Source organism: Tetrao urogallus, assembly GCF_951394365.1.
Source record: "Tetrao urogallus genome assembly, chromosome: 4".
Taxonomy (NCBI): Eukaryota; Metazoa; Chordata; class Aves; order Galliformes; family Phasianidae; genus Tetrao; species Tetrao urogallus.
Genome location: NC_136817.1, coordinates 12,508,512 through 12,522,594, shown reverse-complemented (window position 1 = coordinate 12,522,594; position 14,083 = coordinate 12,508,512). Strand labels below are relative to the sequence as shown.

Here is a 14,083-nt window from a genome sequence, read left to right as displayed (position 1 = left end):
TGTGCCGGCACGCTGGCACACAGTAGGTACTGAAGCTTGTGCCTAAGCTGCATGCCCCAGTTTCCTTTCTGTGGAAACCAGAGAAAAGGAGAGAAGGGAGGAGAGGACTGGTTCATGCTTTGTTCTTATCCCATATGGATGTGGGATGCCGCTAGACCTGGTGCAAAGCATTCCCATCAAGCAGGCGTTGCCTGCACCAAGCAGGGCACCTTTGTGCTGTTGTTGCTCATGCAGATGAGTACATGACCTCTCTTTATGAAAGCTGCACTGATGTGCTTCCACTATAGCATATGTATTTACTTGCTAATGTTCCTCCTTTGGTCATTTTGCTAGATACAGGAATAATACTTCTTAGCCTTCCCATTTCCAGCAGGGACAAGAGAGGTGATTGTTCCTCTCTACTCTGTCTTCCTGAGCCCCCATCTGGAGTACTGCATCCAGGCCTGGGGCTCTCAATATAAGAAAGACTGGGAGCTGTTGGAGAGGGTCCAGAGGAGAACCACAGAGATGATCAGAAGGCTGAAGAGCCCCTCCTATGAAGACATGCTGAGGGAGCTGGGCTTGTTTAGCCTGGAGAAGAGAAGGCAGTGGGGTGACCTTGTTGCAGCCTTCTAGTACTTTAAAGGGAGCCTACAAACAGGAGGGGAGTCAACTCTTCACAAGGGTAGATAATGGCAGGACAAGGGGAAATGGCTTTAAGTTGAAGGAGGGAAGGTTTAGATTAGATATTGGGGAAGTTCTTCACAGAGAAAATGGTGAGATGCTGGAGCAGGCTGCCCAGGGAGGTTGTGGATGCCCCATCCCTGAAGGTCTTCATAGTCAGGTTGGATGGGGCCCTGGGCAGCCTGGTCTGGTACTAGATGTGGAGGTTGGCAGCCCTGCCTGTGGCAGGGGGGTTGTAGCTTGATGTTCCTTGAGGTCCCTTCCAACCCAAGCCATTTCGTGATTCTGAGATTCTCGCCTCTGCTCTGTTGAGTGCTCTCTCCCTACTCCAAGGCCCATTTTAAAAAATCAGTCACATTTGTCACCTTGCAAGCTTTTTATAAGGGCAATTTAAGCAATAAGCTGTGCATCACAGTTAGTTTTACAGCGGTTCTCTATTAAAGTTACTTTACAACTTGTGGATGGATGCCATCTGGTCTTGATGATTTATTACTATTCATTTTACTGTATTTTTTTCCTAACCTTTGTTCTATGCACGCTTCAGTCTGAAACTAATTCTCTCACTTGCTGAAAAAGGAGGCAAGTGCAGAGCCTCCCTGGACTCCTTTATGGAGAGCACTGATGCAAAGGTTTTATTTAACTTTTCTGCTATGGCCTGATCTTTCTCAAATACTTCATTTTCATCTGATCATCTCATGGCCCAGTTGATGTTCTGGCCGGTTTCCAGCTTGTGATGCATATGAAAGGATTTGATTATTAGTTTTTATGACTTTAGCACAAAGATTTGCCCAATGATTTTGCATTTAACTTGGCATAATTATGCTCTCTCTCAGTCTTGTCTCTGCATGACTCCAGGACATCCAGAGGGCTTTTGGGAGGATGTCTTTTTCCACTTCCCTCGAGGTCCTTGGCACGAAGGGTTAGGATAGAGAGGAGGTTTGTCCCTTTCAAATTTATGTTTGTACGTGATGCTGCTTTAATCTTTCTGTGAGTTGGTGAGTTCTTCTGTGGTATCTCTAAATGCCTTTCACATTCAGAGTACTTCCCTTCATCACTTTCCCAGTAGAGTTAAATATTTATCTTCCAGATGAAAGGGAAACTTCGGAAGTAGATTGTATAAACTGGTACGAGAGGAAGACATGACTTGGCTGACTTCTTCTGAGTGCTAAGCTTTGCATGACATCTTGAGCAAAGTCTTGATTTCTGAGGCGTTTTTGGTACGAGAGGAGAACTGTTGCAGCATGTGGAGTATAGTAGCAATTTTGCTGATGAACCACTGCAAGTGACAACGATCCTTTGCATAATGTGTATAAAATGATACCCAATTAGTACGATTTCTGCCTAACGATAACTTTCTCTGATGAACTTTAAAAGAATATTTATTGTCGTGTACATTATCATCATTTATTATTGAATGAAGTATTTAAAAAGAATTTTGGTAAAGGCATAATTATGTGTTTTCTCATATAAATTGTGATTTGCATCTTTCAGAATGCAGATGCAAACCAAAAGAGAGTATTTGGTATCAGCGTTCTATTAACTACATAATTAACTGTTAATTGCAGCAGATACTTGGGGCTTCTTTTGCTTGTTAATATGCTTGGAATTGTATGGTGATTATTAGGTTAGATTTTCACATGAGTTTTCTGTTACTGTCTGGGGGTTGAAGCTCTTCCTTTGCAGTAATCGTTGCAAATGAAGCTGTTGCCAGTTCCTTTGCAAGTTAGGCATATAGCAGGGGAAGGCTTAGCTGGAAACTTTGAAGCATCTGTAAATTTCTTAGTGTCAGTTACATGGGGTCTCATTCTCCAGGAATGTCAGGAAGGCATTCTTGGCAGAAAACTTCAGATCCGTTAAGTTCAATTGAAAAAATGGCAGGTTAAAGTGCCTGGCTAGCCCTGTCTTTAGAGCTGTTTTAACTCAAGGTAAGCTTCCTTGTCCACCATTGTTCAGCATAACGGTTCTCCTCAGATACATGTGGCAGGAGCAATGAGGGGGCATCTGCCTACCTCTGTGTGAAGAAATGTGTACATGGGCAAAAGCTGCACAGGGCACTTCAGTGGTATCAGTCGAAGTACCTGGGAAGGTAGAGGAGCGTGCTGAGAACACAGGCTGTTGTCACTAGGGGCTGAGGTAATGGCACTTTCTGTTTTCCATTTTTTCCCACGGACCTGGCAGGAGATAGTGGTTTCCAGCAGCAAAACAGAACCATCAGCCAGGGGCTGTGATGTTGTAACCTGGCCAGGATTCACCTCAGCTTGTGTAAGGCAGGAGGAAGGACGGTTGGCTGACTAAGTCACCTTTATGCTGCCTGTAGGCTAGTGCTTCCCTGGTTGAACCACCCAATTCCCAGCCTGCATTTATCCATAGCCAGTTTAGCCACCTGCAGGGGAATAGTTGAATTTCCCATCCCTTACTGTTTAGGTGAGAGTGACTTTCTCATGGTGGTGCCAAAGTTGGGGTGCTCAGTGTTTGTGGGGTTGCTTTTTCTTTTTTTTGGTTACTGCCAAAATTAGAGGGAAAATGGGCATACCCCAAATTTCTCTGTGGTTAAAACTGATGGCAGAAATACCATTGATTTTGAGGGGGTTGGTGCCTGCGTTTGCCATTGATGCAAGGTAACGTACTTTTTCCTTCCTGAAAGGAAAGCTCTAAAGCTTTAAGGGTTGAAGGCAGTATCTTGAAGGAAATGTGTTTTCCTCCCTTCCTGCTGGGGCTTGCAGAATGAGCAGAGGCTGGAAAATGCTGAATAAGTTCCGAATGAAAATTCATGATTGAATTTTGTCTGAATTCTGCATGTGTTTTGTCTTGGATTTTGATCAGTGCAATAACTTAATGATGCTGTTCCAGCACTGCTGACTTTGGTTGCATTTATAATGGGATGGGAAACAGGTGTCTGGGCACAGTCCATCGAGCACAGTGATGCACAGTTGTTGTTTTTTGTCAGTGTTACTGCACACAAAGCAGTGCAGTGATATCCCCTTTACATTGAAGAATAGGTTCAGGTTTTGCTATGTTTTTCCACTATATCTCATGATGAAGTTGAAGTAAAATTGTCCATCAAGAAAGAGTAAGTTACTGTTACAATAATAAGCTTCTTTTCATCTTAACCCAAGAATCTCAAAACTTTTTCCAGAAAAGTGAACCCCTTCTAGAGCAGGTGAGATGATTCAGACCACAGGCATTTCTAATCAGATGTCTTGAGCAGCTGAACGAGCGACTCTGTGATATCATATCCCTGGTCTTTTTCCCTCTTATCTGCAGTTTGGCTGCCTTGCCAGAAGGATGTCTGATGATGTTTCACTCCTCTCTGCCAAACCCCTTCTGGCATAGTGGAAAGCATACCTTGCTTTCTGATGTTTCCAAACTTGTTTCGACTTCTAAGATTTGGCAGGTTTTCTTCTTGGATTTCTTTTGTTTGTTTGTTTGCTTGCTTTTGTGTGTGAATCCATTTTGAGTGATGTATGACTTTGAAATGAGTAGATTTTAGGCTAGCAAGAAAAGCCTGTTGATTATAAAAATTGGAAACAGTTGTTACAGGGAATAAAAGTAAAATCAGGAAGTACAAAGTGTGTCTTTGACACAAAAGTGTTTCTTTGCTACAAGCATTACTAGGTCTTTTCCTAAGTCTTTTCTGAGCTGCAAAGGCCAAGGGACTAGCTCAGCTGCCTGTGTGTTCTTTGAGATGCTGTGGAAGAAGCTGTCTTTGTCCAGGTTTTCTCAGCTTTATCAGCATGCCACTTGAGTACTGATGAATCTTCAAAACGCACCACGGGTTCCCCTTTCTTCTTTCCCTGACTGGGAAGACGTGCAGTGGCTTTGAATAATGTCGGTGAGAAAGTCTATAAAACATGGTTTGGTTTGGGGCTGTGTTTTGCCTTTGAGTGAATATTTTTTGATGTGCGGGTTTCTCTGTTTGGTTGCAGAGTTACAGTCTCCGTACCTAATGAGCTTTACAGTACTCAACTTTATGATTTCATAAATTAAAATGTATTTATTCATGACAAGTTCTGTCTGTACAGCATGCCGGTAGTTGCACAAGTCTTGCTGTGGCTGTTGGGTTTCTGTGAAGATCACATGAAGATATGTATGAGACGTGGCTAGTTTGGTATACAGGATGCCTTGAGTAAACCCGTGAGTTCCTCCAGTGTGACTGCTCAAAGCCTGTGTCTCTGCTGAAGCTGAGTGGCTCATCCTGTGGTGATTTGGGACACCTGTCCTGTTAGTGTGCCAGCTGTTTGAGTCATTTACCTGCTCATTTGCCTCTGTGTGAAAGTGCAGCTGCTTGCATCGAATAGGGGAACAGAACGAGTGCTGGGTTGGTTTGCTACATTCTCCTTCACATGTTCAAGTCTCTCTGAATAGATGCTGAGGATGAAACAGGCTTACGTGTTGAGCTGGTACCGTAACGGCGTAGGCTTAAGGCAGGATAGAGTGGAAAGATATTGAGGCAAGTACCTGGGACTTTTTTGTTTAGGTACAAATATATTTGCTGCAGTTCACCGAGAGAAACCCAACAACAGCAGCACCCTGCTCTTCTGCCAAGGCACTTGCCATGCTGTTGGGATTTCAGCAGTTGGGGCATCTGCACTGTCTTCCTCCAGTGGAAAGGAAGGGAAGGATGCTGCCCCCTGGTTCCAGCAGGGACGTGTCAAGTTATTTAGTGACCAGTTAGTGAAGGAGATTGATGGTGAAAGAAGCTCTACGCAGACAGATTGAAATTGCAGTAGATGAGGGGAATTGCTGTGGTTGTGCTTGGCCACTCTCGCTGCCCCCACTGCTGAGTTCTCAGGAGGGGTCAGGCAGTATGTGATCCCAGCATTACATTAAGCCTGTAAGGAGACACTCAGGGAACTTAAGATAGATTAACTTAAGGTGTAAAGTTTAAATCATGTTATTATGAAGGAGGATTAAGCTAAACTGAGCTAATGACACCACTTCTGAATAAGTAGCCACACAGCAGGTTCAGAGCTTTGGTTCCGTGCCTTTTATTACTTAAATGTGCTTACCTTCTTAAATATCCCCATAAAGATACATGCCCTTATATTCCAGATCTTCATACTCTTCGTTTTCTATGTCAAGGAGTGAATATTCTGTGTAAGACATAGATCTGGTTTTCACATAGATCTGATTTTTTTTCTTAGATAAGTAAATGTGTGCATATATGTATATGTGTATATATATTTCAATATATGTATATATTAAAATTGGGCAGCATGGAACTCTACCTCACTTTTTCCCTATGGCTGCAATGGCATTGGTGATGACATGATGGTCTTCATTCTTAGATAAGGCATTCAGTAAGGAAGAAATAGCTTGGCTCATGTTATATCAGCAAGCCCTGAATTGAGTGTTACCTACCAATCTCAATAAATGAGCTGTTTCTATGGCTTCTGTTGTTATTTTCACTTTGTTAGGGCACTTGATGTTAGCATCTGAATTTTCCAACAGCTCTGCGCTCTCTTATTTTTCACTGTGGGGATTAAAATCGAGTGCAAAGATGAATACTGTAAACTCGCACAAAGTGCTTATCTTACGTTGAACTGTCATAAACTGGCATAATTTGTAGTTAGCAATAACTTCTAAATAAATAACAAATCAACTGATTTTCAGGAAGGAAACTAATTTAAAATTACTGCTTTGTGGTACAGTACATCAGCCTGCTTTGTAATTAGTACTGTATATCATTTTGTATATATGATGACATCAAAATATAAAATATCATCAGGTATTTCAAGTAGATAAAGGAATAAATAGTTAAAATACAATCAAAACACTAACGTATAGTAAAATTCTTCTATTTAGCCTGTCATCATCCATGAGAGCAAAACGATCACACAGAAAAACTTCAGTGACCAAATGTAAAATGTCACGAAATCTACAGAGCAGGAGAAAAGAAGGTCTTGAGTCAGGAGACTTCTAGGTTAGCTTCCACAGAGTGTTTTGCCACACTGTTTAGTGAAAGCATATGAAACCTGAGACAAAACCTCAAAATGTTTCATTTTATTTGCTGTGTGGCTTGTGGTATCAGATGAAAGCTCTGGCACTTCCTGTGTCTGTGGAGGTCAAATGCAGGCAGTGGTGCTGAAAACTGAACGATGTTCTCAGCCTGAGGAGACTGTCTTCTGTGCCCCAGGGAGGTAATAATGAGCATACTGCACTGGTCTTGCTTTGAGTCCTGCTATTTGATAGACTTCTGAGGTGTAAATTTTTATGTATGCATAAAATACAGTCCCTCTAGTTTTTGCCTTTCAACTTCAGGATCAGTCAAGAGGCACAGCATCTCCATCCTAGAGCAGGATTTGGTTATTTCGAGCTGAGTGAGGGGAACAGGAGGAGATAAATTATCCTCTGGGGTCTCTCGGAGTCTCACCTGCTTTCAGAGCAAGCAGTGGTGTTAAGAGTGCAAGTATTGCCCATGGAACAGGCAACCCATCGTGCCTCCAGTGCTCCGTGCAAGTAGCAGCAGTCACTGCTCTGCTGAAAGGCCCAAGCGAGTGGTATTTTAGTCAACATTCAAAGGTTATTTTCTGCTATTTGTTTATTTCCCTGCAGTCCATGATGGATAATAAAAATAAATAAACAAGGCATTTACTACTACTATTGCAGAAAAAAAAAATCTGGAAGTTCTTAGTCCCAAGACAAGGGTGGAGCAGGGGAAAAGTGTAGAGCCCATATAACAATGGGGAGTCCGTTTTATTGGTATGGAGGAGGAAAATAAAATCTGCTCTGGCAGTGGTGAAATAGAACACCAGGAAGATTACGTAAGTCTTTGTTTGCACACAGTATGATTCTTCTCATTCACCAGCCAATTTGTATATTTGAAAAGCCTGTTGCTTGGTTAAAATAATTAGCTGAACTTCATCCAGTTCCTCAGTTATGTGAAAAAGTGTTTGAAGAAATACAGACAATTGTTGTTGAGCATTTAAAATAATAAAAAAAAAAAAGTAGTGGTCTCTGAGCAATTATAGCACCTCATCTAAATACCCACATATATATCTTACTTTCAGGATGAGACAGGCAATTCTCAGCGACTCTGCTTTAACTTCTGTGGTTTGGGATAGCATGTTTAAAAGAGCAGCAAAAAAAAAACCCCACAAATTCTGCCTGCAACTTGTTCTGGATAGGTTAGCCTGAGGCTGCCTGTGAGAACAGAGAATCTGAAGCTAAATGAATTAAAGTGTATGGAAAGAAAGACAAGTAAACTGAGAACAACTCATGCATTTTTACTATTTTGCAAGTGACATTCAAAAATCTGTATTAACGAGCAATCTTATTATGCACTCCTTCACTGTGGGCTATCTCAGATGATTATTTGGGGAAAATCATACACAATTTTTAATACACTTTAGAGTTTGAACATGAAATCACAGCAATAATTTTGTCTAATAGTTCCCACTAGGAGGTCCAGTGTTGCACATTAACAAGATCTTCAGTGGCTGGAAAATCATTTCCCTCGTTCTTCCTATGTGTCCTTAAAGCTAGACCTTGTGTATTTTCGGGAAAAAGGTTCGGAGATTTGGAAATGGAGATTACTTGGGAAAGATTGTGTGAGTGCAGATATCTGATGTACTGTCTGTCCCCATTGATTTTTGACTTCAAACTCCTCAGTGCACATGAAGGCAGTGACATGGAAGTCAAACATTGTGCTATGCTTTTTGTTAAAGCACTTTCTCGCTCTCCAGACCTGCCAGCTGTGTCTTTGCAGGGCTGCATTATTTGGGATGATGAGAGTCACGATGTTAGCTGCCATGGTAGAGCTGAATAAACACAGATGATTCAGACACCTTTTAGCCGCACGTGGTGGCTTTTCTGTCAGTGGAGAGCAGGGAGACAAGGCTGGGGCTGGTAGAATCCCGGCCACATCCCAAGCTCCCTCACCCGACCTGAGCTTGGCAACTGCAGTTTGTCTCACTGACCTCCATGCTTGATTTCCAGGTTGTGTCTCACTTTCCTACTGCTCAGACTGCCTTGTACCCTTTGTGTCCTCATGTGTTTATCCTCTGGTGTTTTTTTTTTCTCGCTCCAGGGAACGGATGCGCCAGTCTGCAATGTTTGAACTGTGCCAGGGGATGCATCAGATCAGTCTGCAGTTCGTTCGCTTGCAGCTCAGCTTTGAGGAGTACACCATCATGAAAGTTCTGCTGCTGCTGAGTACAGGTAAGTTAAATTCATGGGGACGTGGAAAAAATTCTAAATTGCAAATAGGTGCAGTGATTTGAATTGGTAAAACAAAAGAGCCCAACTATTTCCAATGGACCTGAAAAGCCTGTTTGTATGTTACAGGATTTTTCAGTAGGTCTCGCTTTCCATTACCATGGGAGTTGTCTTGATACTTCAGAGTAAGTGGTAGGGCAAGGGGCTTTGGTCCCTCTCTCAGTTTAGTAACGACTGGAGTCAGTCAGGCACGCCAAGAAAATGCAACTACTGCATTGTCTTGCACTCTGGGGATTTGAGATAAACCCTGACTCGATGCTCAAAGCCAGTGGTTTGGGTGACTTAACAGTACCTCCAAGATCAAAAGATGTACCGCACTGAGCACGATAAGCCCTTTTGCAGTACTCTGAAAGTTTAATAATTGACACTGCAAGCTTTATTTTTCTCTCGTGTCATCTTTGTGGTTTTTTTAAGATAGGAAACCTCGGTGTTCATTATAGCACTACGTACTAATTAGCAGATCAGTTGATATTCTTCTGCTAAAACTTCTGAAAATTTTCCAGTCCCAGTACAATTGTATAAATACAGAGGCAGTTTGTACTTTCCCGTCAGTCTTGATGAAAAAGCCAAATACCTGTAAACAAACTTTTCTGTGTATGTTCATGCTCTTTTTTGTGAGATTCACTCGGTGACCTCTCAATGAGATAATGAATCAGTCTGATTAATGAGCACTCGTGATGTCACTTCAGTGAACTCACCAGACAGGAATTCCCTGGCAGAAAGGGGTTGGATGTGGCCCTGACTGGGGAGAGAAGGAGCAGGAGATCCAAGGGGCTGCTCCTTGCTTTCAGTTGCAAGCAGCAGGAGGCCTGCCCCAGGGAGTGCTGTCAGGAGCTGGTTAGGACTCCCAGGAGTTTGCTGAATCCCCGGCAGTGGCACAGGCACGGGTTGCTGCAGGCAAAGTAAGGTGCCTACAAAGGAATTTGCAGCATCCAGTCAAGGCCATTGGCAGCCCCTCCAGGTGCAGTGGTGGGACGGACACTTTCACGCTGTCTGAGGTGCCTTTCCTTCTGACCTCACCACCCCACCCAGCCGGTAGCACATTAACGTGCTTGCCTATGATAGAAAACATGAAGCTGCAGTTCTCATCCCTGCTGGAAGGGATTTGGATCTGCTAACAGAAACTTCCCATGGCTGTAAGTTTTTGGGCTTGGCTGTCTCGCTTCCTCCTTCCCTTCTGCTGAAACCGTCCAGCTCTCAGGAGTGGGGCAGTGCCTGCATGAGAGAGACAGGGTCTGGCCTCCAGCTCCCCTGAGGAGTTGAGGGGATGCTCTGCTGGGGAAAGTGGGACCGTGAGGACCTGACAGTCTTTCAGGAGGCAGCTAGTAGCATTTATGTGCTTGGAGGACTTAGCTCTCAGACTGTTCTTGAGAGCATGTCTAGATTGGTCCTCCTACATTTCATAAAGGGAGAATATTTAGAAAAAGAGCGTAAAGACATTCTAAAAATGTAGCATCCTTTCTTTAAGATAGGTATTTTTAATATTATGTGGGTATTATATCTCTGCTAGGTGAGATCAGCCTCACCAGTTAACTCCAGCTAGCTGGGTCCCTCTGAAATGCACACCATGGTCACTAGAACGCCTACTAAAAATAATGTGTTTTGGGAGAATCAAGATACTTATGTTGAGGGAAAGAGAGAAGAAAATGGAAATGAAGACAGTGATAAAACTCAGAAAGTGTCATTGGAAGAGCAGCAAACCTGGTTTCCAGTGATTGTACCTTGATACAACATTATGGCAGAAAACACCAGGTTCATTTTCATTTAAGTTCTTTATTGAACCCTGTAATGAGCGGAGTGCAAGTTATTTTGAAACTTTCGTGATGACCACATCAAGGAAGTTTCACTCCATTTACATGTGGAAGAAACCACACATTACAACTCAATTGTTTTTTTGCTTTCCACAGACCATAGATTTTGGGAACTTGCCAAAAGCATTGCTGCATGTAATAAGTAGAATCAGAAACACTGGGCAAACCTCCAGAATTTCATGTTTTGCTTCAGTTCTTTTTATTTGTGGTCTCTCTTTCTGTCTTAATAATCTGGCTGGGCTGACGGTATAATAATTTTCAGACAGAACACTAAAATACATACTAGTACACAAAAAGAATGTGGCTTAAGCAGAGCTTAGGAAGACAGAACTGGGGTAAAGGAACTATAAAGCCTGTGCATTTTGCACAGGGGCCACAGTATGCTCTAATGGCTTTACTCATCTTGACTGATGTCTCTATATTCACTTGGCTTTAACTGAATTGGCACATCTGTTTCAGACAGTTTATTTTTTCTGTCAGCTGAGTGATGGAAATATTTGGCATCTACAATTTAAAATTTAAACAGAAAAGAGCAGTATTTACCAAGTGGTAGGCAAATTGGAGCTCTTACCTCCTAGTCTGCTTCCCAAGATTCCTCCTCATGCCCCCTTGGAGCACTTGGTGGTCCCAAGTTCTTGCTGCTCGCATGATGGCAGAACTCCTCCTTGTTTTCCATTACGAAATTGCTCTGGTTGATACAGGTGGTAGAAGATAACAAGTGCTTTTTCTTAAGGCCTCTGCTTGAGCACTTTGGGTGGTTGTTATGTGCTTATTATGTGATTACACTGAGATAGAAGGCAGTTTACAGGATTTCAAAGAGAAGGGGATGGATGAACAAGACAATCTCTGTCAAGATGTTAAATCAGAATAAGCTAAATTGAAAGATCACCCTTTTTCTTTTTTAATAAGTAACTTCACATTCAGCTTACTGACATAGCTTTCCAACTTGCTTAGAAAATAAGCTCAATCCAGTACAGTGTAGTATTTTGTTTTTCTTCTGTAGACTAACATCTGGAGTATAGAAATATCTGATGGTTAAGCGATAGTCAATCAATCCAGGTATTAAAACATGAAAACATTTTGTGTGATGTTGTTAATAACCTCTACAGGAGTTTCCCAGAGACCTGATCAATAAGTAATTCCTGTTCCTTTGCAGAGCCCACTAGAGTGCAGAAGTACTTACAGCCTGTAAAGAAACTTTGTATTTGCTTTTGTAATTAGCATTGCTGAAGTCAGCTGCAGCAGAACATGTAAAAACTCTACTTATAGCCCATTTGTGAAATGATTCCTTTGGCAGATGACAACTTTGATAGGACAGTAGAAACGCTTTCATTATAGGCTGCAACTGTGCTTTGGTCTAACCCTGGTCAGGATGGCTATTTGGTAAAGAGTCTTGTTACACATGGAATAAAGACCCTCTGTTGTTATGCAGATGCTCACTATTGTTCAAAGAAATGTTAGATGTTACTTGATGCCACTTTTTAGCATTTCTGCACATCACAGCTGTAATTCTATATGTCTTCCCCTCCTCTCTGAAGTGTGGGAAATCATTCAAGAATGATAAATCACATCTTCAGATTCTAAAGAAGTATTCATGATACATCTGCCTTTCTGTGTGTGTGTGTGGTTGGGTTTGTATTAAAAACAGTTTCAGCACGAGAGTAGTATGTGTCGTATTTGTGAGATGTTATTTTGTTCTCTGCCTCAGCCATGTGGTCTGCACTCACGGATCTGGAGAGGAAGAGAGGCCGCTTGAATCACTTGAAAATCTGTGTGCTGATTGATTCTATAGCAGTGTCTGTAAATTGTGGATGTTACTTAATAGTTTTAATTCTTTCATCCATTGACTAAAAAGTTTAACTTTTTAAGTATGCACAGCAGAAGAATTAAGCAATGCAGTTAATATTAATGTAAGACTGTCTTTTTAATGACAGTTCCCAAGGATGGTCTCAAAAGCCAAGCTGCATTTGAAGAAATGAGGGCAAATTACATTAAAGAACTAAAGAAGATGGTAACTAAATGTCCAAGTAACTCTGGGCAAAGCTGGCAGAGATTCTACCAACTGACTAAACTTCTTGACTCCATGCATGATGTAAGTATAACTTCTCAAGGAGTGCAGACAAGTTGAGTAAAATTCTCTCCGTTAAGGTAAACTTGTAGTTTTTAATTGTGCTAATTCACAGGGAGAAAAAAAATCACAGCACATTCTTAAAGAAATGTCTGGGAAAAGTTGTTAACAGACAAATTCAAGGTCAGTTGCCAAGTAAAATGTGAGAGCACAAGTCATTAAGGGTTGGTTCTGCTGCCTTCTCCTCTTCTAAATGGTGGTGTGTTCTCCAGTGTTTCCTTTAAGATCAGAGGCTCTCTTCAACTACAAAAATGATGTTAGCTGTGGTCCTCGGTTAGCTGCAGTGCACATACACCATGCAGGACCTCTGCTGATAAATGACGAGTTGATTTGCTGATCTTTTACAGGTGTTTTTTTTTTGGTGGGTTTTTGGGTTTTTTTTGTTTGTTTTTTTTTGTTTGTTTTTTGTTTTTTTGGGAGTTTTTTAATATTGTTGACTTTTTAAGACTTTGGAACCAATTTGGTTATTTGAAGCTTTAACTGTTTTTTTTCAAGTATAAAATTCACTGTGTTGTTAGGTTGTTCTTTCTGTCCTCTTTCACTGCAGTGCTAGGTGTTTGTTTTGCGTGCTTCAGGGGCGAGATCTCATGGATGACAGTAGGAAAGTAAAAGTTTAGTCCCAAAACGCCCAGGCTGTGGGTGCCTCAACTCCTTACAACTCGGAAGGGTTGTGGTGAGTGCCTGGTGCACAGGAGCAGCTCATGATTTCAGAGCAGGTGTCTGTAACATTGGGCTGGGAATAAATAAGCTGGTTCTGGCTGATGGAGTGGTAAGCGCAGCAGTTTTGGCCCTCTGAGCAGCAGCAGGGCTGTACCTGTACGCCCTCTGTAGCAGAATCCCAAGGCAGAGATACAGCTCCATGGGCAAACTCATAGCCTTCACTGCTGATCGCAGCTCTCACATTCCATGCTCTCTTTCAGGTGGGACCCCCTGTGAGGATACAGGTGGACCAGCCATGATGCTCTCCGCAGCCTGGGGGTTTCAGGGCACTGGATCTTGCCAGGCTGGCACCCGTTCTCTCTGAAGATGTCATGGTTAGCAAATGAGTGAGGGCTCCTGAGGTCAAAGAGTGAGTTTAGCCAGGTTTGGGTGCTATGGAGGCGTCATCCCACAGGCAGGGCTGGAACCCAGTAACACTCAGGGATAACATCCCAGTAACAACTGGTAAACGAAGAGAAAAACTGTCCTATTTCACCCTAGGCGGGCAGAAAGGTAAACGTGCTGCACAAAGAAACTATAACTCTTGCTTTCAGAGCCTGAATTT

At 42.3% G+C, this 14,083-nt stretch overlaps 1 protein-coding gene across 2 annotated transcripts in view; it reads left to right on the top strand.

Moving 5' to 3' along the window:
• Positions 1-14,083, top strand: part of NR3C2 (nuclear receptor subfamily 3 group C member 2) — a gene marked incomplete at both ends in the record, with an annotated part of 191,724 nt that overhangs the window by 170,138 nt on the left and 7,503 nt on the right. For both annotated transcript variants that reach the window (XM_079534286.1, XM_079534287.1), the window contains 2 exons: positions 8,693-8,823; positions 12,626-12,783. In XM_079534286.1, the coding sequence (XP_079390412.1) occupies positions 8,693-8,823; positions 12,626-12,783 (289 nt within the window). The remainder of the gene's footprint in view (positions 1-8,692; positions 8,824-12,625; positions 12,784-14,083) is intronic.